At 45.2% G+C, this 27,023-nt stretch overlaps 1 protein-coding gene across 2 annotated transcripts; it reads left to right on the top strand.

Annotated features, from left to right (window-relative positions):
• Positions 1-13,060: 13,060 nt before the first annotated feature.
• Positions 13,061-23,611, top strand: XTBD1 (XRN2 binding domain containing 1). 2 transcript variants are annotated; one of them, XM_084838918.1, is made up of 3 exons: positions 13,061-13,311; positions 19,368-19,467; positions 21,380-23,611. In XM_084838918.1, exons 1-3 carry the CDS (start codon positions 13,097-13,099, stop codon positions 21,389-21,391), a joined length of 327 nt encoding a protein of 108 aa, XP_084695044.1. In that variant the 5' UTR covers positions 13,061-13,096; the 3' UTR covers positions 21,392-23,611. The 2 variants fall into 2 exon arrangements, with proteins under 2 accessions (XP_084695044.1, XP_084695043.1); XM_084838917.1 differs by lacking the exon at positions 21,380-23,611 and having other exon boundaries at positions 19,368-19,677.
• The last annotated feature ends 3,412 nt before the right edge of the window (positions 23,612-27,023 follow it).

Raw genomic sequence — 27,023 nt, 5'->3', positions numbered from 1 at the left:
AGGGGGAGGGGATTTGATGGTATACCCCCTCCGGTATGAGGGGGGTATTTGTCGGGGATCGAGACTGAATTCAATGCTCTGAAGTGGTGCACTTGTGCGATTTTTTGCGCACAAACATGGTAGGGGAGTAGGCGGGGGAGGAGGAGGGGCGAATGAAACCACGTCTGAGGTTTGTGTCCAAAAACTCCCGCAGAGCTCCAAGTTCCAGCTCCGACACTGAATACAGCCGTCCGGCAGGGATGGTCGCCCCAGGAATGAAGTTAATGGCACAGTCAAAAGGGCAGTGAGGGGGGAGCTGGTTGGGCTCCTTCTTGTCGAAAACATCCCGAAAAGCTGCATACTTCTCTGGGAGGATCACGGTAGCTGAAGAACTGCCAGAAGCAGACGAGGAGGGGGAGGAAAGGGTTAAGGCCTGGGCTGGGACTGGCGCCTCAGTTGGGAGGCAATGCTCCCTGCAGTAGGGAGATACAAACTCCACTTGCTGAGGCCCCCAAGAAATCTGAGGATTATGCTTAGAGAGTCAGGAAACACCCAGCACAATTGGGTATTGGGGAACCTTGGCCAAGTGAAACTGAATCTGCTCAACGTGGGACTGGATAGGCAGAGTGAGCGGAGCTGTAATCCAGGTCAACAGGCCCAAAGAAAGAGGATGCGCATCGATGGTCTCCACTGCCAAGGGGGCAGGAAGAGGCAGGGTAAGAATCTTGTGGAAGTGAGCGAACGTTTCATCCATGAAACTAGTCGTAGCCCCAGAGTCCACTAAAGCTAGGGCCTCCACCCCACCCCACTGGGAGGAACGGAGGTGAACATGCAATAGCAGATGAGGGGGTTGCGGAAGGCACCCACCTGGTGGGGAACCAACCCCCACACTGGAGACCCCGAACAGGCTTGGGGGGCAACCTAGTCAGGCCTGGGGACGAGGAGGAGGAGGAAGGAGAGGAGGGGGAGGCAGTGGGGCTGTGGGTCTGGCACGGCCGGTTTTGGTGAAAAATCCCAGCTTTCCACACCGAAAGCATCAGTGCTCCGCATGCCGCCGCTTTAGTTCCTCCGGCGGCAGCGGGGCTCCGGTAGCTCCCAGCTGCATCAGGGTCTCCTCTGCCCCCACCGCAGGGGCAGGGGGTGGGGGAAGGGGCAGGAAATGTGGGGGAATGGGAGGAGGGAAATCTCAGCCCCCAGTGCCCCTTCCCCCACCCCCTGCCGGGTCTGCCGGGTCTCCCGGCGCCCCTCCAGCCGACTATCTATCTGGAGGCAGGTAGGATGAGGTCCTCCAAAATAGGCAGGCTAGTCATGCGTGCCAACTCATCCAAGATCTCGTCATTCAAACCGTCCAAAAACTGAGCCACCAGCACGGCATCATTCCACTGTAAATCCTGCATCAGCAAGCGAAAAGTTGTCGCGTAGCTGGAAACTGAGTCCTTGCCCTGCCTGAGGCGGCGAATCTCCCGAGAAGCCATCTGCGTGCGCAGGGGGTCACCGAAAAATCTGGCCATCGCTGTCATGAAACTTTGATAGTCCCTGAGCAGGGGGTCATTAGCGAGAAGAAGTCCCGAAGCCCATCTAGCTGCCACGCCTGAAAGTAGGTTAATGATAAAGCCCACACGAACCTGTTCTGTTAGGAAATCCTCAGGTTGTAGGCGCATGTACAGCTCTGAGGGCATGGAAAATCTGAAAAAGTCCTTTCTCACCAGAAAACTTATCTGGCAGAGCCACTTGCAGCAGGGGGGGGGGGGGTTGAACCGCAGCTTGCAGACTGTATGGCGGTCGTCAGTTGAGCCACTTGATCACGAACAGCCTGGTTCTCTTGCGCGAGAGCTTGCACCGCCGAGTCCATGGCAGCCTCCAGAGGCAATAGGAGCAGAGAGACAGAGAGAGAGAGAGAGAGAGAAAAGAGGAATGGGGACCAAGCTGTCAGGAGCGCCCTAGCTGTCTCTTGCAGTCCCTTCCAATAGCCAACTCAGGACACAGACGACAAGGATTCTTTACAAGGCTTTATTCCTTTATGACTCTTTCAGATATTAATCACTAGTGATTAAGCACTGGGGAAAGATAGCAGAGTAGCCTAAGCTCCAGGTAAGGCAGTTGGTCCCCGTTTGAAAGGGAACCATGGGAAGACCCTGAACTTATGGGCTAGGGAGAGATCCTCCCTCTTTCTCTTGGGTCCTCGGGACGCGACCGTTGTTTGAGCGCCAAATGAGCAGAACACCTCCCTTCGGCTCCCTCCATCTGTCGTTGCTCCCTGCATCTGCACCGAGCGTCCAGCAAGCCCCCCTCCAGCGCTCTCTCACTGCCAGGGTCACTATCTATCCCAGGAATGCTGGCAGGAGGAATCTCTGCCAGCTGTTGTGCTTGTGAGAGATGAGCGAGCTCCTCTCCCATGGATTGCTGTTCTTCCTCATAATCAGAACTGCTCTGGGGCTCTATGGGCTCAGTTTCCACCCTGACATCAAAGAGGGAGTTCCACAGAGTGGGGGCCACCACAGAGAAGGCCCTCTCCCTCATCCTCACCAGTCTAGCTGTCCTGGCTGATGGGACAGAGAGAAGGCCATCCAAGGCTGATCTTGTTAAGCGGCCTGTCTGGTGTTGCTGGAGGTGCTCCGTAAGATAGGCTGGGCCAGAACCATATAGGGTTTTAAAGGTCAAAACCAACACCTTGAATTTGGCCCAGAAAACAACTGGTAACCAGTGCAACTCCTTCAGCGCTGGAATGATGTGATCTCGCCAGCAGCTCCTTTAATCAGGCAAGCCGCCGTGTTCTGTACCAGCTGCAGCTTCCGAACCATCTTCAAGGGTAACCCCACATAGAGTGCATTACAGTAGTCTAAACGAGAGGAGACCAGGGCATGTACTACCGATGGGAGCAGATGGTCGGGATGGTAGGGGCACAGCCGCCGTATCAGATGGAGTTGTTACAGCACTGTCCAGCTGACACCTGAGCCTCCATGGACAGCTGGGAGTCTAAAATGACCCCCAGGCTGCGGACCTGGTCTTTCAAGGGTAGCCATACCCCATTCAACACCAGGTCAACATTCCCCAACCTCCTCTTGTCTCCCACCAAAAGTACCTCAGTCTTGTCAGGGTTCAGCTTCAGCTATTCCTCCCCATCCAGCCACTCACCGTCTCCAGACATTTGGACAGGGATTCTACGGCCAACCTTGGTGAAGATTTGAACGAGAGGTAGAGCTGTGTGTCATCCGCATATTGATGACACCGCACCCCAAACCTCCTGATGATAGCCCCCAGCGGCTTCACATAGATGTTAAATAGCATCGGGTTATCTTATAAGTTATATATAAATAAGACAATTATTAACTTGTTATACCTTAAACAAAAATATTATGAATTTGATGGGAAAGGGTCCAAATTATTAGCCAATGGGCTCAGAAATCGTAGAATGAAGAATAGAATTGCTGCCATAAAGAATTCGGAAGATGCTAGAATATTTGATTTACCCAAAATAAAAGAAGAGTTTGAATTACTATTTTTTTTATAAAACTACTAATATAGATCAGATGACGTTAGAAGATTATTAGAAAAAAAGCTAAAGTAAACCAAATGACTTTACAAGATAGTTTAATGCTGGAGGAAAGAATCTGAGTTGATGAAATAAAAGATGTAATCTCAAACCTAAAAACACAGAAATCTCGAGCTGCAGATGGATATATTGCTGAATTTTTCAAACAATTTATCCCACAATTACATGAATTATTTAATGACATTCTGGAAGGAGTCCCAATCCCAGAAACGTGGAAAAAGTCACGCATAATTCTCTTACTCAAACCAGGGAAAGACCCATTAAAACTCGATTGTTATCGGCCAATCTCCTTATTAAACACAGATTATAAAATCTTTGCCTCAGTGTTGAATAATAGAATTAAAAATTACATAGAAAAATTAATAAATGCAGATCAATTTGGTTTTATACCAGACATATTTCTGATCCAATTAGAAGTGTTTTTAGCTTGATGGGTTATTGTAAACAAAACAAACTACCTCTGGCTCTGGTGGCACTGGGTATGTATAAAGCTTTTGACAGCGTTAATTGGAAATTTTTAAAAAATGCACTGAAATTTTATAAATTTAGTCCCAAATTTTCCAGGGCCATTGGTGCCATATATTCCCCATCGGCTGTATAAAAATAAATAACTCAGACTCGGAGTACTTTGAAATAGGAAGTGGAACTAAGCAAGGTTGCTCCCTTTCCCCAACTTTATTTACTCTTGTTATAGAATTTTTAGCTGACTATTTAAGAAATAATGATAATATAAAAGGAATCACAATAGGAAAAACAAAACACCTAATTTATCTTTATGCAGATGATATGCTATTAAGAGAGCTTCGGCTATTGGGCGGTATAGAAATGAAATAAATAAATAAACTCTGCAAGAGCCCATAAAAGATGCCCCATTCTTACAGAATGAATTAGATAACTTTAAAAATTTAGCAGGCTTACACATTAATTATAATAAATCAGAATTAATCAATCTAAACATATCCCCCCAAAATCAACTTTTAATCTCAACAGCTTGGAATTCCCCTAGTAAATAAACATTTCAGATATCTTGGAATAAATATAACAAAAAATCATAATAAAATATTTCTCATTAATTATGGGAAAATTTGGACTGACATTAAACAGAAAATTTTTAAAAATGGAATAAATTAATCACTTTCTAGTCGAATTTAAGCAACAAAAATTATTCTTCTGCCCAAACCTACATGTTTATTTTATACTTTATCTATTGAAGTCCCTAAAACAATGCTAAAACAATGGCAAAGTAAATTGGAATTGTTGTTTATTTGGTCAGTCGCTTCCGACTCTTTGTGACTTCATGGACCAGCCCACACCAGAGCTTCCCGTTGGCCATCGCCATCCCCAGCTCCCCCAAGGTCAAGTCCGTCACCTCCAGAATATCCTCCATCCATCTTGCCCTTGGTCAGCCCCTCTTCCTTTTGCCTTCCACTTTCTCTAGCATCAGCATCTTCTTCAGGGCGTCCTGTCTTCTCATTATGTGGCCAAAGTACTTCAGTTTTGCCTTTAATATCATTCCCTCAAGTGAGCAGTCTGGCTTTATTTCCTGGAGTATGGACTGGTTTGATCTTCTTGCAGTCCAAGGCACTCTCAGAATTTTCCTCCAGCACCACAGTTCAAAAGCATCTATCTTCCTTCGCTCAGCCTTCCTTATGGTCCAGCTCTCGCAGCCTAGGTTACTACAGGGAATACCATTGCTTTCACTATGCGGACCTTTGTTGTCAGTGTGATATCTCTGCTCTTAACCATTTTATCAAGATTTGTCATTGCTCTCCTCCCAAGAAGTAAACTTTTCTGATTTCCTGGCAGCACCTGCAGTAATCTTTGCACCTAGAAATACAAAGTCTGTCACTACCTCCACATTTTCTCCCTCTGTTTGCCAGTTATCAATCAAGCTGGTTGCCATAATCTTGGTTTTTAGGTTTAACTGCAACCCAGCTTTTGCACTTTCTTCTTTCACCTTCGTCATAAGGTTCCTCAGCTCCTCCTCACTTTCAGCCATCAAAGTGGTATCATCTGCATATCTGAGATTGTTAATGTTTTTTCCAGCAATTTTAACTCCAGCCTTGGCTTCATCAAGCCCAGCACGTCTCATGATGTGTTCTGCGTACAGGTTGAATAGGTAGGGTGAGAGTATACAACCCTGCCATACTCCTTTCTCAATCTTAAACCAGTTCGTTGTTCCATGGTCTGTTCTTACTGTTGCTACTTGGTTGTTATACAGATTCCTCAGGAGGCAGACAAGATAACTTGGTATCCCCATACCACGAAGAACTTGCCACAGTTTGTTATGATCCACACAGTCAAAGGCTTTAGAATAGTCAATAATTTTTCTCTGTTTAAACATGCATAGGATTGCACCCTAAAGAATGTACAACAGAGTATGGCAGATTGTGTTATTAGAAAAATTGACAAATATTAAATTAGCAAAAGGAAAAAGAAAAAAGGACAGTTTTAGGAAGAATGGTACAGTTTTATTGTATATGCAAATACAGAGAAACCATGGAGTGTTCCCTCCTCTGTGGTTATCATAGAGCACAAGAAGGTACTATACATGATTAAAATAACAAATAAGAAGGTATTGTTGTTGTTCAGTCGTTCAGTTAACATTGTGACCCCATGGACCATAGCACGCCAGGCCTTCCTGTCCTCTGCTATCTCCTGGAGTGTGCTCAAGTCCATATTCATTGCATCGGTGATGCTATCTAGCCATCTCATCCTCTGCCATCCCCTTCTCCTTTTGCCTTCGATCTTTCCCAGCGTCAGGGTCTTTTCCAGGGAGTTTTCTCTTCGCATTAGGTGGCCAAAATATTTGAGCTTCAGCTTCAGTATCTGTGCTTCCAATGAGCACTCAGAGTTGATTTCCTTTAGGATGGACTGATTTGACCTCCTTGCAGTCCAGGGGACTCGTAAGAGTCTTCTCCAGCACCACAGTTCGAAAGCATCAATTCTTATAGTCCAGCTCTCACAGCCATACATTACTACTGGGAAAACCATAGCTTTGATTATACGAACCTTCGTCGGCAAGGTGATGTCTCTGCTTCTTACTATGCTGTCTAGGTTTGCCATAGCTTTCCTCCCAAGGAGCAAGCGTCTTTTAATTTCATGGCTACAGTCACCGTCTGCAGTGATCTTGGAGCCCAAGAAAATAAAATCTGTCACTGCTTCCATTTCTTCCCCTTCTATATGCCAGGAAGCGATGGGGCCAGATGCCATGATCTTCGTTTTTTTTAATGTTGAGTTTCAAACCAGCTTTTGCAACTCTCCACTTTCACCCTCAACAAGAGGCTCTTTAGATCCTCCTCACTTTCAGCCATTAGGGTGGTATCGTCTGCGTATCTGATGTTGATAATTCTCCCGGCAATCTTAATTCCGACCTGTGATTCATCCAACCCGGCGTTTCTCATGATGTACTCTGCATATAAGTTAAATAAGCAGGGCGACAATATACAGCCTTGTTGTACTCCTTTCCCAATTTTGAACCAATCGGTTGTTCCATGTCCGATTCTTTCTGTTACTTCTTGACCCTCGTACAGGTTTCTCAGGAGAAAGGTAAGGTGGTCTGGTACTCCCATCTCTTTAAGAATTTGCCACAGTATATTTATGTATTTACTTTTATGATTGCATTTATATCCCGCCTTTTTTCGTCTTGCAAGGTACCCAAGGCGGCTTACATTATCCTCCTCCTCTCCATTTTATCCTCACAACAACAACCCTGTGAGGTAGGTTGGGCTGAGAGTGTGTGACTGGCCCAAAGTCACCCAGTGAGCTTCCATGGCTGAGTGGGGACTAGAACCCGGAGCTCCCAGTCCAACACTCTTGCCACTACACCACACTGCCTCTCAGTTTATTGTGATCCACACAATCAAAGGCATTAGCATAGTCAATGAAGCAGAAATAGATGTTTTTCTGGAATTCTCTTGCTTTCTCCATGATCCAGCGAATGTTGGCGATTTGATCTCTAGTTCCTCTGCCTTGTATATGTATTAACAAATTGTAATGCATGTTTTCAAACATAAAAAATCACAGCGAAAGTTGAGTTTAGGTTATATATTTGTTCTTAAGAATAAAATATGTAGCCCTTATCAATGTTAATAGTGTGGATAACTTGTAAATTGTTGTATTACGCATTTGTTGAACAAAGCTGTACAGAGAGATAATGTACATGTATTGTAATGGAAATGAAATAAAAAAGTTAAAATCTAAAAAAACAAAACAAATCACCTTGTACATTTCTGTGTGCCAGGCACAAAATTTGGCCAGAAAAAGGTATTCACACAACTTGATATTCCCTCCCTATTCTGGAGGTGACGGACACGACCTTGGGGGAGCTGGGGGTGGCGACGGCCAACAGGAAGCTCTGTCGTGGGCTGGTCCATGAAATCACGAAGAGTTGGAAGCAACTGAACAACAAACAAATTCCTCTTTTGCCCCTAGTGCTCCCCCTCTGTGTTTGCCATTTCCTTTTCTTGTCTCAGTTATCAATATTTCCTTACTACTGACAGGCTAGTGCTATTGGCACTGGAGGAAAATAAGACAGTGGAAACCACCAAAATCTTCTACATCCATGTGGGTCATGCTCTGGAATAGGAAGTTCCTGTACACTTGGGCACTATCCCAAGTATACTACAGGGAATGGGAATATTCCCAGTGTACAGATCTTTCTTGAGCAAGACCATACCATACCAGCAGCTAAGAAGAGAAAATGGGGAGCTGAGCCAGGCAATATTCAGAAGTGAAGCTCTGCAACCTAGGCTTGATGAACTAGGCTGGAGTCTCCAACCTTTTCATATCAATGGGTACATTTGGAATTTTGAGAGAGTGTCATGGATGCTCTTACAAAATGGCTATCATGGGAGACTTGCTCATTCCTAAAATGGCTACCATGGTGGGAGTGGCTGGTAACAAAACACTCATTTCCCAGAAGACAAACTGCTAAGACTAAAAGAAAAGTAATTTGCCCAAGAACTTAAGTACAAGGCAGAAGCCTGAGCTCTAAAACTACTCTTCTGAACCCACAGTTTTCTGCTCCAACACCCATTTCACAGAAGGCAAACAGATGAGGCTCAAAGGAAAGTAAGTTGGCCAAGAAGCTGAGTACAAGGCAGGGATGGGTCTGAGCCATATCACATACTTGCTCCCCCAAAGCACAATACAATACTCATTTCACAGACGGCAAATTGGTGATGCTCAGATAAACTAAGAACACTCACCACACTTCACACACACACACACACACACAGACACACCAGGCAAAACACACAGCCCAGGTAAAACACACCCCTATGTCTCCCACAAACACTCCCTACCACCCTGCAGCTTGAATTTTCTTTTTTCTGTGTGGCTGGGAACACTTCAAAATGAAATACTGAGCTGCAGCCAGCCACCATTTTTATTTTGTAAGAATGCCTCTGGAGCCCACATGAGGCTCAGAGGTATTCTTGGACATAAAGGTTGCACTGGAGGATGGCACATTGCTTTGTAGCATGCTAGACTCTCAGTAAGGCCGCGGTGGCTTAGTGGTTAAGACGCTGAACTGCAGACTGGAAGGTCGGCAGGACAGCAGTTCGAGACCCGAGTGCCGCGTGATGGAGTGAGCTCCCGTCTTCAGTCCCAGCTTCTGCCAACCTAGCAGTTCAAAAGCAAGAAATTGCAAGTAGATAAATAGGTACCACTTCAGCGGGAAAGGTAACAGCGTTCCGTGCACCTGGGCGTTCAGTCATGCCGGCCACATGACCACGGAAGCGTCTTCGGACAGCGCTGGCTCTTCGGCTTCGAAATGGAGATGAGCACCACACCCTAGAGTCGGACACAACTGGTTGGGGACACCTTTACCTTAGACTCTCAGTTAATTTCTTAATTAAAACAATTTTAAAAATAAAAAGCAGGAGGATCATAGAGCTTGGTGGGCACCAATAAAGGTGTTCATGAGCTCATTGGTACCCATGAGCACCATGCTGGAGACCCCAGAATTAGGTGGATAACTAAGGATAAGATTATGGGATGGGAGCATGTAGAATGAAAAGCTAAGATCCACTAGAATACAGTGTGTGTGTGTGTGTGAATTTGGAATTTGGGAGAAATTTAGGATTGGGAGTAGAGAAACAGGCATAGGAATGGCAAGGGCAAGCATGTAGCCAGCTGAAAGGTAGTAACTAAACATCATATCTCATTAGGATGCTATCTGTTGACCCTGAAAAAAAATTCTTATCTTTAAAAATTATGTGCATTTTATTTCTATGCATGTTTACTTCGAAGTCTCACTGATTTCAGTGGGGCTCACTCCATACAATTTCAGCTTTACATCAATCTGTCAGGAAGATGTGCGTAAGACTGAGAATTTCCCTTTCTAAAGGTAACTGTATCTCAGGCAGGCTTAAAATTGCAGGTTGGCTTCAAGCATTATTCTTTGAAAAAGATGATACCCTTGCTTGCTCACGTACTGCATCGCTGACAGACAGCAAAGGACTAAAAGTGCCCCACAAGGAAGGTGGAAAAGTATGAAATTCGAAGATGGAACAAAACAGCAAAGAAGGCTGCATGAAGCTGCTGTATTTAAACTGAGACAGATTCTAAAAATTCACATCCCCACCCCACCCCAATTGCTTAGCTGTTGTGACAATGAATGATGAAATCCACATCCATTTCACTGTTTCTTTCCAAAAGACCTCTGGAGTCTTTTGGAGAATGACTCTGGAGAATGTATTTGGTACTGTGCCTAGCTTGCAAAGTAGCACCCGAACTAGGGGGAAAGCTGTTGAACATTCTGCAGCCGTCAAATACTATAAAAATTCAATTCCAGGCATTGCTAACTTGTATCTTACATGCTGTGTGAGGATTTATTTTTAATGAGCACAGGCAACAGGAAAGCAGTAATTCAGACCAACTTGTATGAAAGAGTAGCCCAACCCCAGCTGATCTGAAAAGTGACACTCAGCACAAGCTGCTGAAGTATGTGCAGCACGTTTATTCAAAAGTAAATCCCACTGAGTTCAATAGGACCTACACCCTAGTAACCGTGCTCAGTATTTCAGCCTTACAGTGCAATCCTATACATATCTACTCAGAGGCAAACACAATTTAACTTAATGGGACTTATCCCCATGTGAGTGAGTGGGTTTGCAGCTGTAACTAGCTAAAGAGGGAAAGATGTAAATGGGCAAGCTGCATTCCCAGGTAATGAGACAGAAGTGGGAAGAAGGCAAATATAATGTAAGGCAATAGACAGCATTTAAAAGTTCAGTAGGTAAAATGGAATCATGTTAAATAAGGATGGGGTAGGAAATCAACCCTGAGTGCTCATTGGAAGGACAGATACTGAAGCTGAAGCTCCAATATTTTGGCCACCTAATGCGAAGAGAAAACTCTCTGGAAAAGACCCTGATGCTGGGAAAGATTGAAGGCAAAAGGAGAAGGGGACGGCAGAGGATAAGATGGCTAGATAGCATCACTGATGCAATGAATATGAACTTGAGCACGCTCCGGGAGAGAGCGCAGGACAGGAAGGCCTGGCGTGCTATGGTCCATGGGGTCACGAAGAGCCGGACACGACTGAACGACTGAACAACAAAGCTGATAGAGTGGTGCAGCATAGCATGTTTCAGCATAAAAGGACTAGTAAATGGGGTAGCCCCTCCCAATAGCAGTTGCTGTTGTACTTTAGGGGAGTTCAGCTGAGAACCAGAAAGTGCTCACACTCCCCCTTGATTTGTCCCTTGATGTATGTGCTATAAGAAAATGTATTGGCTTTGCTGAGCTAATTACACTGTAGAACATGGCACAGGCTTGTAGTGGCCCCAAGTGTCTTCTTCTGTTCTCAGATATTTCTGTTAAATTAGACCGTTGGGATTTACAGGATGGTGGAATGATAGTAGAAATCAACGAGGAGTTATTTTTACCTGAACAAAATAAGGTTTTTAGAAGAGGAGAAACCTGCTCAGATTCTGGAATTAGTTTAGTTTCAGGATACACACTGCAATAATAGGCTTCGTATGTGTAAATTAAGCTCTCTAACTGTAACTAAGGTTGCAATCCTATACACAATACCTGGGAGTAAGCTCCATTTAATACAGTGGGACTTACTTGAGTAGACATGCATAAGACGTTATGGTCGTACATTGATTATGGTATTTTAGACTACACCTTAAAAAAAAAAAGCTGGGGCAGATTGATAAATGACTGCCATCCCGTGCACACTTACTTCTGAACAAACATGCATAGCACTGATCTGTGATATATATCTTGTATGTTGCCTGTATGACCTAATCACCAAGCTATTAGGGCTGCAATCCTATACTTACTTACTTGGGAGTACACCCTATTGAATTCAATGGGGCTTACTTCTGAGTAGATATTATACGGTTATAGTATTAGTAAGCTTTAGTTCCACTGACTGAGATGGGAATTTGTTAGCATAATCATAAATTTTTCATTTCACTTTAGAGATGGCCCTGGGTAAATCTTCAAATATTGAAATATGCTGAAGTAAATTAAAATGCCATCCATGTATCTGGGGAAGTGTTTGGTCTTTATTTCCCTAGCTAGGCTTTTGAAGGATGTCTTGACTGTTCCGAGATCCATGGTTTAATTACCGGTAGTACCTTTGGTCAGTTCGCCTTTAGAGAGTACACTGTTTCTGTCCGATTAATCTCACGTATAGAGTGGCTTGCAGAGTGGATAGATCCTGGAAGGTATGCAAACCCAAGCACGTGCAGCTTTTTAATAGTTAAATTTGCATCAAGATTCTGTATAACTCCTTCGGACGGTTAATTAGGCATAGGCATATATTCAGACGTAAATCGCACTGAGTTTTATGGGGCTTACTCCGAAGTAAGTCCTGCCTAGGATTCGCCACTTTAGGAAGAAGGATGGGGCTGCTAAACTCATGTGCTCCTTTCCCGAGAGGCTTTGGGGGCGTTGGCGCAATCAAACACAAACCCCACCTTACGGTGTACTTTGAGTCAAATAGAGGGCAGGAACCCAGCAGACCGGGCATCCTGCGAGTTCTTGCTTGATCAGTAATGGGTCGCAGGAACAGAGGCGGTGGACTTCAGATAAGGATGTGGGCAATTTTGGAGCGCGACGCCAGAGCCACCCTGCCCGCTTCCCACTCAGCGGGCAACGAGATGTTTTGCAACAAGAGCGGGAAGCGGGCTGCCAGGCCTTATGAAGAACGCCAGGACGGCGCCAGGCGTGGCTGCGGAACTGCCACAAACGTGGGCCCAGGAGGAGGTTGGGAAGCGGTGCGTTAACCTAGGATGGTGAAGGTGGTCTCATCTTAGTCGTAGCGCGATCCCCTAATGTCTGGCAAGCAAGAACCACGGACGATGCCCCAGCGCGGTCCCTGTGCACATGCGCATCACTGAGCGGGAGAGCCCCAGGGAACTCGGCCGCCGGCGCCGCGCTGTGACCACCAGGGCAGTAGAGGGTGCAGGGCAGAGCGGCGACGTCGCTCTCCCGCGTTCTCCCCTCCCTCAACAGCCGCGCCGTTATGAGCGTCATTTCCGACCCCCCGCCCCGTTTTTCTTTGCCCCCTTTTCTGGCGGGCCGTACGGGACGGCGAGAGGGATGGTGAGAGGAGACGACGACGAGGTGGTGGCCGAGGCCGAGTTCCCCGAGCGGTTCCGCGCCTACTCGGAGAACGAGAAGCACTGGCAGGCGCGGCGCGCCTTCATCGTGCGCAACGCCCCGCCGGCGGACGGGGAGGCGCTCTCGCCGCTGCGCATGGATCAGCTGCTCTCGCTCTCTATGGTCTGGGCCAATCACCTCTTCCTGGGATGCAGGTACCGCCCCTCTCCCTCCGGCGTAGCCCGCCCCTGTCCTTCGCCCTTCTGCGCTCTCCTTCCTCGGAGGCGCGCCGAGGTTGCCCCGTGTTTTTGCTCCGCCCTTCCTTCCAGCGGTTGCGCCACAGCCTGAAATTCGCTAGGTGAAGCGCCCCCTCTTGACGCTCCTGCCTTTGCAAGCTAGGCAATAGTGCGGTGCAGTGGTTAGAGTGTTGGGCTGGGACTCAGGCTAGGCCCCACTCAGCCATGAACTTCAGCGGGTGGCTTTGGGCCAGACACTGACTCTCAGCCTAACCTACCTTGCGGGGCTGTTGTGAGAATAAAATGGAGAGGAGGAAGAGGATCACGTATGCCACCTTGGGCTCCTCGGAGGAGAGGTGGGATATAAATGCAACAAGCAGTTCCACGGGTTGTATTCTTGCCTGTGACACAGCAGTGAATGGGAAATAAGCTCACCTGGAAATAAAAAGTAGCCGTACCACAAGCACCCGTGCTTCTTCCTAGACAACAAAGAGGCTTGTGGCAACTTAAAAAGCTCTAGCATCTCATTCTTTGTTGTGTTTCCTGGTATACGGCTACCTCTCTCGTTCTTTAATTGAAGCAGGTAATTAAAAACAACAAAGAGTCTCGTGGCACCTGAAAGACTAACAAGTTTATTCCGGCGTACAGTTTTGTGGACTATAATCCACTTCATCAATGGCGTATTATGGAGAATTTCTGGTTTATGTACAATATGTATGGTGGTAGTGATGGTACCTGGGGGGCAGTGGAGGGATAGAATTTTCAAGGGTGAGGTCAGAAGGAAACTAAATGCAGGAAGCCCTGGTGGTGACCAGGGGTGTCATTGGACAGCGGCTCACCTGGGCACGGGCCCTGGATCTTTTTGAGCTGGGCCCCAGATCTTTTGAGCTGTCCTAGTTGCCTTTTTTTTTTTTTTTTACACTTTCCCATTGACTTGCATTGGAAACCAAAAACGGCCATATCTTTTTTTAGTTTGTATGATAACTACATGACATCTGGAGGCTTGTTAGCCCCCATGGAACTGATTGATTCTGCCAAATTTCAGGCAGTTAGGTCCAGTGGTTTTTGTGCTAGTCACAGGTAAAATTTGCTATTTTCAAGAAAATGTGTCAAAACAAAGAGCTATAATTTTTTTGTACTTACGCATGAATTTATGGAATTTGGGGACCTGGCAGGCCCTGTGGAGCTGACCGAACCTACCAAATTTCAGACAGTTAGGTCCAGTGGCTTTTGCACTAGCCATGTGTAAAGTTTCCTTTTCTCAAAGTTTAAAACAAAAAGTAAAAACTGTCAAGTCACCCAGGGGATTAGAGATCCTAATCAGAAGGTGTTTAAGGTGACCATTAGGAGGTCACTATCCTTAATCTCTGGTGTAGGGTTTTTTTGGGGTGCAAAAAACTTCTCTCTCGCTACTTTTCTGCTCTTACATGCCCACTGTTGTGAGCTTGCCTGCAATGAAATTTTGAAGAGGGAGAAGGAAGAGAAGGAAGAGCTCCATGTGAAATACCAATATTTCACACAGCATCTGATTTTACTGCCCCAAACTGGAACCTTTGGCTTCTGCAGAAGTTTAGTAGCTTCAGTACATCAAAGGATCCAATCAGCCTCCACAAACTTCTGTCTCCCCCTCCACTTTAAGTTCTCCTAAATAGCTGTAGGACTCAGTCCCAAAGGGAGGGTTAGGACTATGTGGTGTCATGATCGAAAAACTGCTGGGGCTTTTAAATAGGTTCTACAGTTTTAAAAAAGCTAGAAAAAGCCCTCAGCCACCTCACCTTATAAAGTTCAATTAAGTACATGCAATCCTTACAATCCCTGCACAGCCTCCTAAATTCCTCTGAAGTACTACCTCTCTGAAAGGAGCCACTTGGCTTAGGGAATTCTCTTTACTTCCCACCCCTGCACACATTTCCAGTCACCATTCTTTTCTCCTCCCCTCCCCTATCCTTTCTCTCTCTTCTTTATTCCACCCAGAGCATAACTTGGGGAATTCTTAAAGAGAATTCTCTTCAGTGGGCAAGAGAAGTTCTGAACTGTATTTGACTTTATACAAACAGACAAGAGGGTTGGTTTTTCTCCTTCTCACTCAAGCCTTTGAGAAAAGTGGGCTCACATGGTTGCAGAGAAACAAATCTGGGGCTGTTTTGTTTGTCAGTTGCCATTATCCAGCAATAGGAAGGGTTGTAGCTCAGTGGTAGAGCACATGCTGGGCATGCAGGTTCAATCTCCAGCATCTCCAGGTAGGGCTAGGAAAGACTCCTGCCTGAAACCCTGGAGAGCCGCTGCTGCCAGTCAGTGTCAACGATACTGCGCTAGATGGGCCCAGGCTCTGACTGGCAGCTTCCTGTGTTCCTCTGAACAGAAAGCTTTAATAAAAATAGGAGTTTTTGGTTTTTTAAGTGGAGGGGAGATAAATTTTGCTAATTTATGCAGTCATATGTATGCCTACTGAGACGTCCCATTATGTTTAATGAGGCTTACCCTCAGGAAAGTGTGCATAGGATTCCAGCACAAGTTACTTTTGCAGGGAGGTTTGCATCTTGATGTTCTGCATGTTTACTCAGAAATAAGCCCTGAGTTGTGAGCATGGTACTGCAGGCTTAATACTGTGCCTACCCAATTCTGTCTAATGAATTGACTACCCTTTCAGCTCAGTCCTATGCATGTTTTGTCATTTGTGGGTTATGGGGTTGTTGTTTTTTCACATGAACTCTAGCTTCAGTGGTGAGGGAAAGGCACTTAGTGCATGCTCAGAGTTTCTCCATAACTTAGCCCTAGTTTTGAAAACAGACTCATTGGCTGAATCCTGGTGAAGTCTTGGCACAAATGAAGTTATGGGGAGGAAGATACAATGAGAGTTTGTGCATAGAGAGGAGTTGCACAAAACAAGACATCTGTTTTTATGAAAGGTTCTGGAGGATGGTAGGATGAGGAGGCATGGTTGCATGAAGGAGTAGAAGGAGAATGCAAATGCTCAGTGGTGAAAGAAGAACATTCTGCACATGCTCAGAGGCAATCTCTGTTTAAGAACATAAGAAGAGCCGTGCTGCATCAGACCAAGCTCCATGTAGTCCAGCATTCTGTTCACACAGTGGCCAACTAGATGCCCATTGGAAACCCACAAGCAGGACATGAGTGCAATAGCACCTTCCCACCCATGTACCCCTGCTGCTAACATTGGTGAAATGTAAATAAATTCTAGTAATTCTAAATTAGAATGCATGTATATCCTTCAGAAACTTTGCAGGTTTCTTGCCTGGGGGACACCTGAATGACCTGTGCATTTTCATACAAATTTACCCAAAAACTACTGGGGAAGGGGTGAATGTAAGGGAAAGCAAATCACTCCCTCCTCCAAACTGGAGAACTCCCCTTCCACATGAACTGTTGCACCTATCCTTCTGAAACTTTGCCGGTTTCTTACTTAGGGACAACTGTAGGCTGTCTGTAACTTTCAGAACAATGGCCCATAAGGAGCATAGGGAGAAAAGTATGTCCTCTTTTGGAGACCTCAAAAAGTCAAGGCCACCCTTGCACAAAAGCCCTTGTGGCTATCATTCTGAAATTTGGCAGACATGATCTCCTCTGGCAATGAATCCTGAAATTTTTATCCAATTCTTCCAAGGAATTAAAATGTTATTGGCAGTTCCCTTTAAAAGAAAATCAAAATGTAAACCCTGCACCTATTTTTCTGATTGGGCAGATGTAATCCCCTTCTAGAGGGCTACTATGCCTGAAATTATCCAGTTCTGACCAAGAGAAAAAAGTTACCTTTTTTTCTAATCTCCCATGTTAGTCAACAGGAAGCAGAAGGGCTCATTCTTCAAAACCTTGACTCAGGTTTGGTGCTGAGCTGAAGTGGTCCAACTACAAATTGGCCAGAGCAGAAGTGGGCTGTTTTCCAAAATTCTGAATCAGGGTCTGAGTTGAAGTGGGGTGGGGGGGTCAGTGCACACTTCTTATGTATTTATGTAGTCTGTACACACATGCAAGCATGCTGCATGCACGCACCCCACATACACACACATATTAGACATGCGCTTAGACATGTGTGTGTGTGTGTGTGTGTATGCGCAAATGTGTGTTATGGGCCTGTGCCCTGGATTTTTTAAGACCCTAGCAATGCCCCTGGTGGTGACAATCACATTATTAACAGCGGTAATTTACATTGCAGCAGTTGCTGATAACGCAAATATCCTGGTGCTTGTAAGTCAGTTATCAGTGTGATAAAAAATCTATTATCCTGATTCAAGCCTCTAGCAATAGAGTTAAACCTGTTGATGAATTCTAACTCGGCAGGCTCTCCCTATAATTCAAGGATGGTGAACTGGCTCTCATAAAGAGTCGCTTCAGAAAAGTATTATGAGCAGGAGTTCATGCAGATGTTCTGGTCCATGCAAATTATGTGGCTTGTGGTAGTGTGTGTTTGCTATATGGGCCTGCTCTATGGCATGAATCTTGGAAGAAGCTCAGATAAAACACAGTTTTATCCATCTTCACTCAGAAGTAAGTCTTGTGGTGTTCAGTGGAGTTTACTCTCAGGTAAGTGTGCAACCTTAGGACTACAACCTTAGCTGGAATATTATTTCCCTTGAAGGATGAACGGTGTATATGCACACCTCATGCTTCAGGAATCTGTTCTAGGCTTATTTAATGATGAGATGCACTTGCATTCTGAAGAACCCTGATACCGTTAACACAAGAAACAGGATGCTTGTCGAAATATGCTTCGTACAGTGTATTTTCTTATTTCAAGCATTTTTGTCCTACTCTTAATAGGTCAATAAGAACAATAATATGTCACTAAAACAGTAGACTGTTTTTAAAGAGGTAGAGATAATAGCAGTTCACTTTTTCCTCTTCTGTTTTATAGCCCTTTATGGTTGGCTGTAATGGCCTCTATGAGAAGAGGAGGGACCCAGTCCCAGCTTGGTGAAGTAGCAGCAGTAAAAGAAGGTGGTAATGACGGTTTGCCTTGTTGGCTACTTCTTCGTCTTCTACTCACAGGACAGTTGGTTGTTACAAACAGAAATTTTAAAAATAGAGTAAATCTGAGGCTTTAACTTTTGAACTCGCTGCCACCTCGTTTTTCAAGTAAAATCCTTAAGACTGATCACTTTTTTTATGAAAAGGAGGAAAACTCAGATTCTTAAATCAGTCACAGATCCTTAAGCAGAAGAAAATTAACTTGAATGTTGTGTACTGCCTGTATTTTGCCTACCACCTTAATACGGGTATCAGGTTTATGCTATGTTTTTTAATGAACTGGTCTAGAACCCAATTTTCCCCATCTTCGCCTTTAGGCTTTTGCCATTAATTTAACTTGCAATCTCATCTAATTTATATGCTGCTTTTCCACAAGAAGTGCCTAAAGCAATACAACAATAAAACAAACAGCAATACAACAATAAAAAAGCATAATAGGATCTCATTACAATCATAAACAACTCATTTCATTGATACGAACATAACATTTCAGATTAATTACAGAATAAACAAAATCAAACATTGCAATACAATATCAGTTGTTCTCTTTCAGTAGTGTGTAAACCAGAGCCAAATTAACTAAATCTTTCCTATACATTAAGGCTTTAATAAACACTACAAACTGCAACAGCTATGCCAGGAAAACAAAGTTCAGAAAATAGCAGCCAGGTTATTACAGCCTGCAGCAGCTGATCTCTTCCATGTGCCACTCTCTCATGCTGGTGAAGTTCTCGAGGCTCCCACAGAGACAACGGTGGTGGTTTTAGTCTCTTCCCCTGTGCTCTGGATGTTTCTGCTGCTTTTAGAATCTCAGCTTCTAAAACTACAAGGACTAAACTTTTTTGAAAATATTTGTGAATTTTGAGAATGTATAAACAGTTCTCACTTAACAGTGCAATTGTATAGGTCTCTACTCAGAAGTAAGCCCCACTGTGTTCAATGGGACTTGATCCCAGATAAGAGTGTGTAGGATTGCACCGTAAGTAGATGAACATGGTTAATGTAGTAGAATATTGTATACCTCATTAACTCTTGTTTTTATTATACAGCTATAACAAAGATCTCTTGGACAAGGTAACAGAAATGGCTGAGGGGATTGAAGTTGAAGATGCACCCCATTTCACTACCCGTGATGAATTAATGAAAAAGGTAAATGTTCTTGGGGAGAGGATAATTGAAATGCTGAAGCAACCCAATTCTGAAAACATTAAAATAAGTTACATGTGCATGTGTGACTCCTCTTGCAGGATCTGTAATACACAGGATTAATTCAGTGGAAGAGAAGAATGTTGTGATCCTGTGTTGAGTATTTATTGATTAAAGCAATTTATATGCCATCTTTCAAAATACAAATCTTACCAAGGTGGCTTACAAGTAAGATAAAAATAATAAAATCACAAAAATAGGGTCTTGTCCTCCAGACAATTGGTGGAAGATGGTCTTGGGGTGGGGAGAATCCAACTGGAACGGGAGCAGGTGTCTGGTGTCTTTCTCCTCTACCTCCCTTTCTCCTGGAATCCTTCCCAGTGGACAGTTGATGGTAGATGGCCCTGGGGGAGTGCAGCCAGAGCGGGCTCTGAGGTCTTCTTTGCCTGTCTCTCTCTGCTATTGTAGCTCTCCAAAGGTGACCCAGCTGTCTCTGTGTTATAGTACTTTGGAAAAACTGTTTTCTTGCAAGCAGTTTACGTTGGGTGGTGGTATCTAATTACCAAAATAAAATAATTGGGTTGTATCCAAAGGAGGCTTTGTACTAGCTGAAAGCACCTGCATTCATGCAACTTAGGGCATCCAGTTTTCACTGCTTTCCTGCCCCCCCCCCCCAGCCCCTGGTGCCCAATGAAAAGCTGCTCCTCAGGGATGGGGGGCCATCTGGCTAGAGGGATATGGCACAGTATGGGATATGGCACAGAAAGCAGCAGTTGGAGGGATCGGAAACAACATTCCCTTGCATAAGTGTTTTCTGCTAGTGCAAAGCCACCATTGGATACAACCTCCCTTCTTTTATTTCCTTAAAGACTGTTTACTTATGGAGCCTGCTGCCATTATAAACTAAACATTCTATCTTTCATGGTTGCAGTGGAAAGTCTGAATACATGCATGCAGCTTTAGGGAAAACTTGAGAAATCTAGAAACAAGTGAATGGGGCTCCCAAAATCCCTGACTTCCTCTTACTTCTGGGCTCCGTGTCTCTGGCTCCCAATGCCCATATGTTGGCTGTTGTCACTTTTCTTAAGCTCCATTCCACTAGCTCAGTTTTTAACTATTCACAGAATGTGGACTTTTCAGCTAATATTGCAGTTCCATGACATCTATATCGCTTTTTGATTATGTGTAGCACTGCTACAGCTTTAAACATTATGGAAAGTTGCCCCTGTGGACATTATGCGGTATTATGTTAAACATACAGTAGAAGAGGTGAAAGGCTCTTTGATTTATGTTTAAAAGTGTCAGAAACACTATCAGAATCATGTAATATGGCAGGTATTACTGATATGCTATCTTCTATAAAGGTTTTGTCTTAGTAACACTAACACGTGATAGTGCTGCATGTAAGGCCTCATTCACACATAATAATGATTACAGTATATAGTAGCCACAGGGAGTAGCTAGTGTTAACTTCCACCTACTTAAGCCATGCTATGATTTATTATATAAAAGATGCTTGTGTGCACATTATCTCACTGACTGAATTTAGCTTTTGCTATGCTACTACATACCTTCAACTAGCCTGACAAGACTCTGTAGCAGCTGGAATACAGCACTAGCTTCTATTTTCCCCTGGTTGCCATGGGCTGAAATAGTTGTGTGAATCAGTCTGGATTTTTTTTAAATGACTCTTTTTAGAGTATCTTATGGGTGAGTAAACTGGGATTAAGGCTTTACTTAGCTGCCAGGAGGTGCAGTATGAACGAAGAGCTTTTAGAATTATCACATCCTGTAGTTGAATCTCCTTACATAATGCATGAATAAACTAAACATTTATTGGGAGCATTTCCATATTTCAGTTAGATGTGACTGAAAGATTTAACTGACTTCTACTGTACACTTCTTTTTTTTTTAGAATCAGCACTAGTGCCTATGAGAGGAGATTCCAGAATTTCGCTATGCCATACAATTAACTTACATGGAAGACTAATCTGGATACTGCAAGAAGCATCGCTTCTGTTTTTATACTAGATACTCATTTTAGAAGGTTTTAGAAATGTATATATCTCAATTCAGATTAAAGAAGATACTAAAGACTCTTATCCCCCTCTCCTTTGATCGTCAGGCATGAAAACCCCTTCTGGAAATAGGGATGGGGTCTGGTGCAGCAGCCCTTCCCCAGGTTCAAGATTCCAACATGCACCACACTAGTCGAATGCACCATCCTTGTACCAGGCAGCTAGGGATAAAGCTCAGTTGGTTAGAGCAGAGAGGTATACTGTGCACTTCACAGCTAGCATCTGGAGCAGCCAAAGTGTACAGCATGCCTACCAGGCTCTCACTGCTCAGTGGTGACAGGCAGAGGAGGCACTAGAGCAGAACACTGGCAGCTGCACGGAGTCTTGACAGGTTGCAGGAGGGCTGTGCTCAGTGCCCAGGTTCTTGACAAAACCCATACATTTGCCTACATATTGGAGGCTTTGAGTCACATGGTGGAGGGGTGGCTAGCTGAGGAAATAACTGACACCAGGGACTTCATGGTAACAGATGGTGGCAGCGATATGTGATGAGGGGTGTTGGCTTTGTGAGCATCTCCTTTGTTGCCTACATCCTTCATCTCATAGTGAGGAGTACCCAAGGACTTTGGTGGTGCAGATAAGGATGCCAGTAACTTTATTAATCTTAATGAGACAATTGGGAAGATTATGGGGCGCTTCAGCTGCAACATGAAGAGTCATTACCTATTAACAGAAAAGTACATGGCACCACCTTGCGCAGGTCATGGACACAACATGATGCAGAGGCTGATGGAGCAGCAGGACGCTCCTCACAAGATGGTACAGGTAGACGATACTGGGATGGCGAGATCACTGTGTAGGGACCTGTGCCTTACTTTGTCACAGATGGTGATGGCCCTTAAGCCATTTAGAGAATGTCATGATGACAGTACTGAGGATGTCTCATTGCCACCCTTGGGCAAATCACCCCTTTAGTGATTACCTTAGCAGTGGAGGGCTAGGCTTCTGCCACAGGTGGCGGCCCTACTTGGATAGATATACAGCTGCAGCAACTTGCAGAGCAGGAGTACATGCCAGCCGCCATGTGCAGCTCAAGGCTGAAGGGGAGTGTGACACTTGAGGTGAATTCCTTCCTCTGTTGGAAGGATGAACTAGTATAGAGGATCTCTGCTGTAGAGGAGGAGGGCACATGGAAGGCAGAGGATGGCATGCCTAGTACCAGTCCCACAAGCAGCAGCATCCCTGCCAGACTATTCCGGCTGGACCTCTGGAGGGCAGGCTACATCGGCAGATGCTATTCGTGTGACAGTATCATAGCAATTGGATAGTGGGTCACCATGCTCTCCACCCTCTATTGGGTGGGCCTCATCAAACAGAGCCTTTGATTTGCTGGGCTTACAAGGTGCAGGTCAGGCTAGACATAGCCATTAGGGCCCAGGAGCTACTATCCTGCCCACCAACCAACATGCAAAGTAATTGAGTGTTCTCAATGACTGGGGTCACCTTGACGCTGCTAGCACCTGAGTTGGTGGAACAGCTAGTATTCCTGAAAATATCTTATACTACCCTTTGAGATAAAGTGAACGCCACTCACACTGCTGATCTCAAGGGTTCGTCATGCCCATCAAAGCCTTCCTTTTTCCCAAAGTCTGTCTTGCTTGCCTCTTCTCTCACTGGAGTGATCAGTGTGCCAGCTTCAGAAGCCTGGTTGCTTCCTTTCTCCCTGGATTGCTATGGCCCCTTCTGTGATCTGCTGAAACCTGGTGCCCAGTCTCCCCACGTGGGCACCACTCTGCCACGTTTTTAGTCACATCTACAGTTAGCTTAGACAGTAGTCAGACTGTGTGCCTATGCCATTTTTAAACAAATAGGACAATCCCCCCACCACCACCACCTGCCTGAAATTTGGAAGATTTGATTCTTGGAGGGATAGTAGTATGCCTGAAACCTTCATGCAAATTGGCATGAAAACAGAAGTTACAGGCAACAGAAGAGCAGCTGAGTCTCCTATTGAAAGTGAAGGGAAACGGAAAAGGAATGGGAATAATGAAAACAAATGTAATAATGAAAACGACTGATTTTAGCAAATGAATAAATACATGTTTTTGAATAATTAAAATATAATTACTATGTCTTTTTCAGACTGAAGACTGAGGTGGCACCTGGGTCAAATCCCCACTTAACCATGAGGATTACTGGGTGACCTTGGGCCAGGCGCTCCCTCTCAATTTAGCCTACCTCTCAGGACTGTTGTGAGGATAAAATAGAAAAGGTGTGTGTGGGGGACAACAACAAGGTACATTACCCTGAGCTCCTTGGAGAAAGGACAGGATGAAAATATAGTTGATAAATTTAACACTGAGGCAAGCATAAATTGTCTCCTGGAGCTGGAAATGCTTACTTGAGAAAAGTTTTTTTTTTAAGGGGCTGTGTAGGCAGATAACAGTCATACCATAAAAACAGCATTCTCCAACCTGGTATCCTCCAGATGTGCCAGCCATGCTGCCTGGGGATGATGGGAGTTGTAATCCCACACATCGGGAGAGCACTAGGTTGAGGAAGGCTGCCTTTGAAGTTAAGTTAAAGGAGAGAGCTGATCTGAAGTATGTACTGAAAAAACAGCAGCTTCTGCAGTTGTCCAGGTAATACTATTCCACCTATTTTCCCTCTTTTGCCTGTTACCAAGCCCTGCCTTATACTTGCTGGGTTTAGGTATACTTTGAAGATTTTCAGTGGAATCCTATGCATGCCTATTTGGAAGTAAGTTCCATTGAGTTTAATGGGACTTTCTCCTAGGTAAGTGTGTCTGGGATTGCAGCCTTAGGGCTCAATACTATGGGGATAGGCGACTGCCTCCAAACTCAGAGGCAACCGCCTATCCAATGCAGGGCAGGAGAAGCACGGAGGGGATCATTCCCTCTGTGCTTCTCCTGCCCTGCATTTGCAGCTGGACAGCTGACTTCAGCTGCCTAGCCATGGGAAGGCAGAGCTGGCGCGGAGGCTGCCGGACGACACAGGATGTGTCGTATCGGCATTTTCGCCTTCCCCGCCACGGAACGCCCCATTTTGGCTGCTCTGCACTCCTCTTCCGAGCAGAGCATGCGGGTCCATTCTGTGCTGCCTGCGAGGCAGCGCAGAAGGGGTGGGGGAGGTCGGTTCTCCGGGAACTGACCTCGGAGCATGGGCCCTGAGGTCAGTTCCCGGAAAACCACATATGCTATGGCCGTCTAGCCACTGACTAGCGGCCATAGGATCGCTCCCTCCATGTATCAACTTTTGGCTCATTCAGGAAAAATGGAATCAAATTTAATATCACAAGAACAGAAGAATTTTGTTGGGTTAGAACCAAGATCTATTAGTCCAGAATCTTCTTTCTAACAATGGCGAGCCAGATGCTTCTGGAAAGCCCATAAGCAGGGCATAAGCTTTCCTGCCCCACCTCATTGGCTGCCAATACCTGGTTAATCACCACTGATAGAACTGCCTTCCATGAATTTGTCTCCTCTTCCTACAAAGCCATTTAAGCCAGCAGCCACTAAATCTTGTGGCACTGAGATCCACAAATGCACTGTGTGATGGTGGACATTCTTCTCGCTGTCCTGAGTCTACTATCAAAAATTTACATTGGGTGAACGTGACTTTGAGGGCTGTGAAGGAACATTGATTCCATTGTGCGGGAATGAAGTTGGTCAGTCCAGCTGTGTGAGCTCAGCACTCGTACAAGTGCTGCTGCAAGGTGGCTTGGAAGCAGTAGTGAAAAGAGCACGGCCTCCATCCCCTGGAGAACCGGACTATATGACATGGCATTGTGGAGGAATAAAAATGGTGGCACTAGCACAGAGTGCTGGGTCAAGGGCAAGGGCAGACTGGGCTCTGCACGGGTCCTGGTGTTTGCACAAGGATGCAGTGTGCTGGTGCTGGGCCTGGTGTCTGCTGAGGTTCCAGATTTTAATTTCTTAACATCTGGGGTCGTATCCAGGATTTGTCTTCCGCAAGAGGACGGGATCTTCCTCCGGTGGAGCCCTCTGCCCACTCGTGGGGGATCTCCCACTCCTGCTTCACACCACAGCTCACCCCATTCAGCAGAATCTCCCAACTCTCTGTGTAGCATTTTCAAGCAGCTGAAGGTGGTGCCTGGGAAGAGGGGGCAGGGAAGTCCACTTCCACCAGCACAGCTGAACCAGCTTAAATCTGGATCCAATCCTTTATGTCCCAGAGTGGTTGGGTATATATTACATTTGTTATTAGGAAAGGTCAAAATTGTGCAACAATCAGGCAAACACTAACCTCGGTGTGACTTGATCATTGATAGGAGAGTGGACGCTATCTGGCAGCTGATTGTTCTAAGTATCCAAAAGACCTGTTTTTGTCTGCACCTGAAGACTAGCTTCTGGACTTGGAGGGTTGCTTTCACACGGTACACAGCAGCAAACTAAAGTTTTCTGTTAGGTCTGCCCTCCACAGGAAGCCTATTCATCCAGGCTTCCTGATCCATAATTCTTTGACAGCCTTCCCCAATCTGGTCCAGATGCCTTAAGACTACAACTCCCATCATCTCCAGGAAGTTTTATGCCACCACATCTGGAGGGCAGTAGGGTGGGAAAAGCTGCTGTATGGCACATACATCTGCAAGCATTTGCTGTATGCTGGCTTTATATTTCAATGGACCTGATCCTTCCCCATGTGAGGTACAGCATACATGCAGAAAGGGATCCCCATAAAGTATCCTTTCCCAAACTGGTGCCCTCCAGATGTGCTGGACTACAAAATACTACTGTTATCATTAATATATACTTTTAAACAACAGAGTATCATACAAACAAGGCTTTAGTACTGTATGTGGAAAGGAAACATAATTTTATAGAAGAGGAAGATTTTATGCAAAACAGTGCAAGATCCTTGTTTCTATGGGTTTGCAAGAGATGCAGGTGTTGCACTGTGAGTAACAGTAGCCTAACAGCCCCTCTGCCGGTTTGAAAGCTGCTTCAGGAAGGGATGGCAGGTAACAGAAAGGCGGTGGTGAAGAGTACTGAACCTTTTTCTAACCCACTATTTCTGTGTCTTAAATTGAAGTCCTTTGTAGAGGCTTCCCCCCGCCCCCATATACACAGTATTCCGAATGCAGATGTGAGGGTATTGGAAACCACAGTTGGGGAAGGGGCCAATTTGGAGTGCAAAAACTAGGCAGGGGAAGGGTTAAGTGGCCTATGCTTCCAAGCATCTCTCTTTTCGGTGGAGAAAGGGCTGTTGGGCTACTATTCCACATGCTTTTGTATACAGTGCATCTAACCAGCTAGAGGCCAGCTCCCATTTTAGGCAATGAGATTGTTCTTTCCTGCTGGTACCAGGAGCAGAGTGAGCTCACCTGTGAGTTGTTGTCAGGTGTGGAACATGCATTCTGTCAAATTCCAAAAGAACATAGAAAACTGCCTAATACCAGGGTCAGTCTAGATGTCCGTCTCACCCATTGTTGTTTACTCTGGCAGTAGGTCTCTGGCAGAGATTCTCTACAGAAGGGGTGAGGAATGTGTGGCCCATCCA

This window comes from Heloderma suspectum, chromosome 2 (genome assembly GCF_057233095.1).
Source record: "Heloderma suspectum isolate Gila_16-S chromosome 2, 16-S_ref, whole genome shotgun sequence".
NCBI lineage: Eukaryota > Metazoa > Chordata > Lepidosauria > Squamata > Helodermatidae > Heloderma > Heloderma suspectum.
Note: the sequence above shows the minus strand (reverse complement) of the source record. Positions and strands in the feature narration are given on the sequence as shown.

Coding starts and splice junctions, on each gene's coding strand:
- XTBD1 (XM_084838917.1), top strand. CDS start 13,097: ATGGTGAGAGGAGACGACGACGAGGTGGTGGCCGAGGCCGAGTTCCCC. Junction 13,312..19,367: donor CACCTCTTCCTGGGATGCAG/GTACCGCCCCTC, acceptor TTTATTATACAG/CTATAACAAAGATCTCTTGG.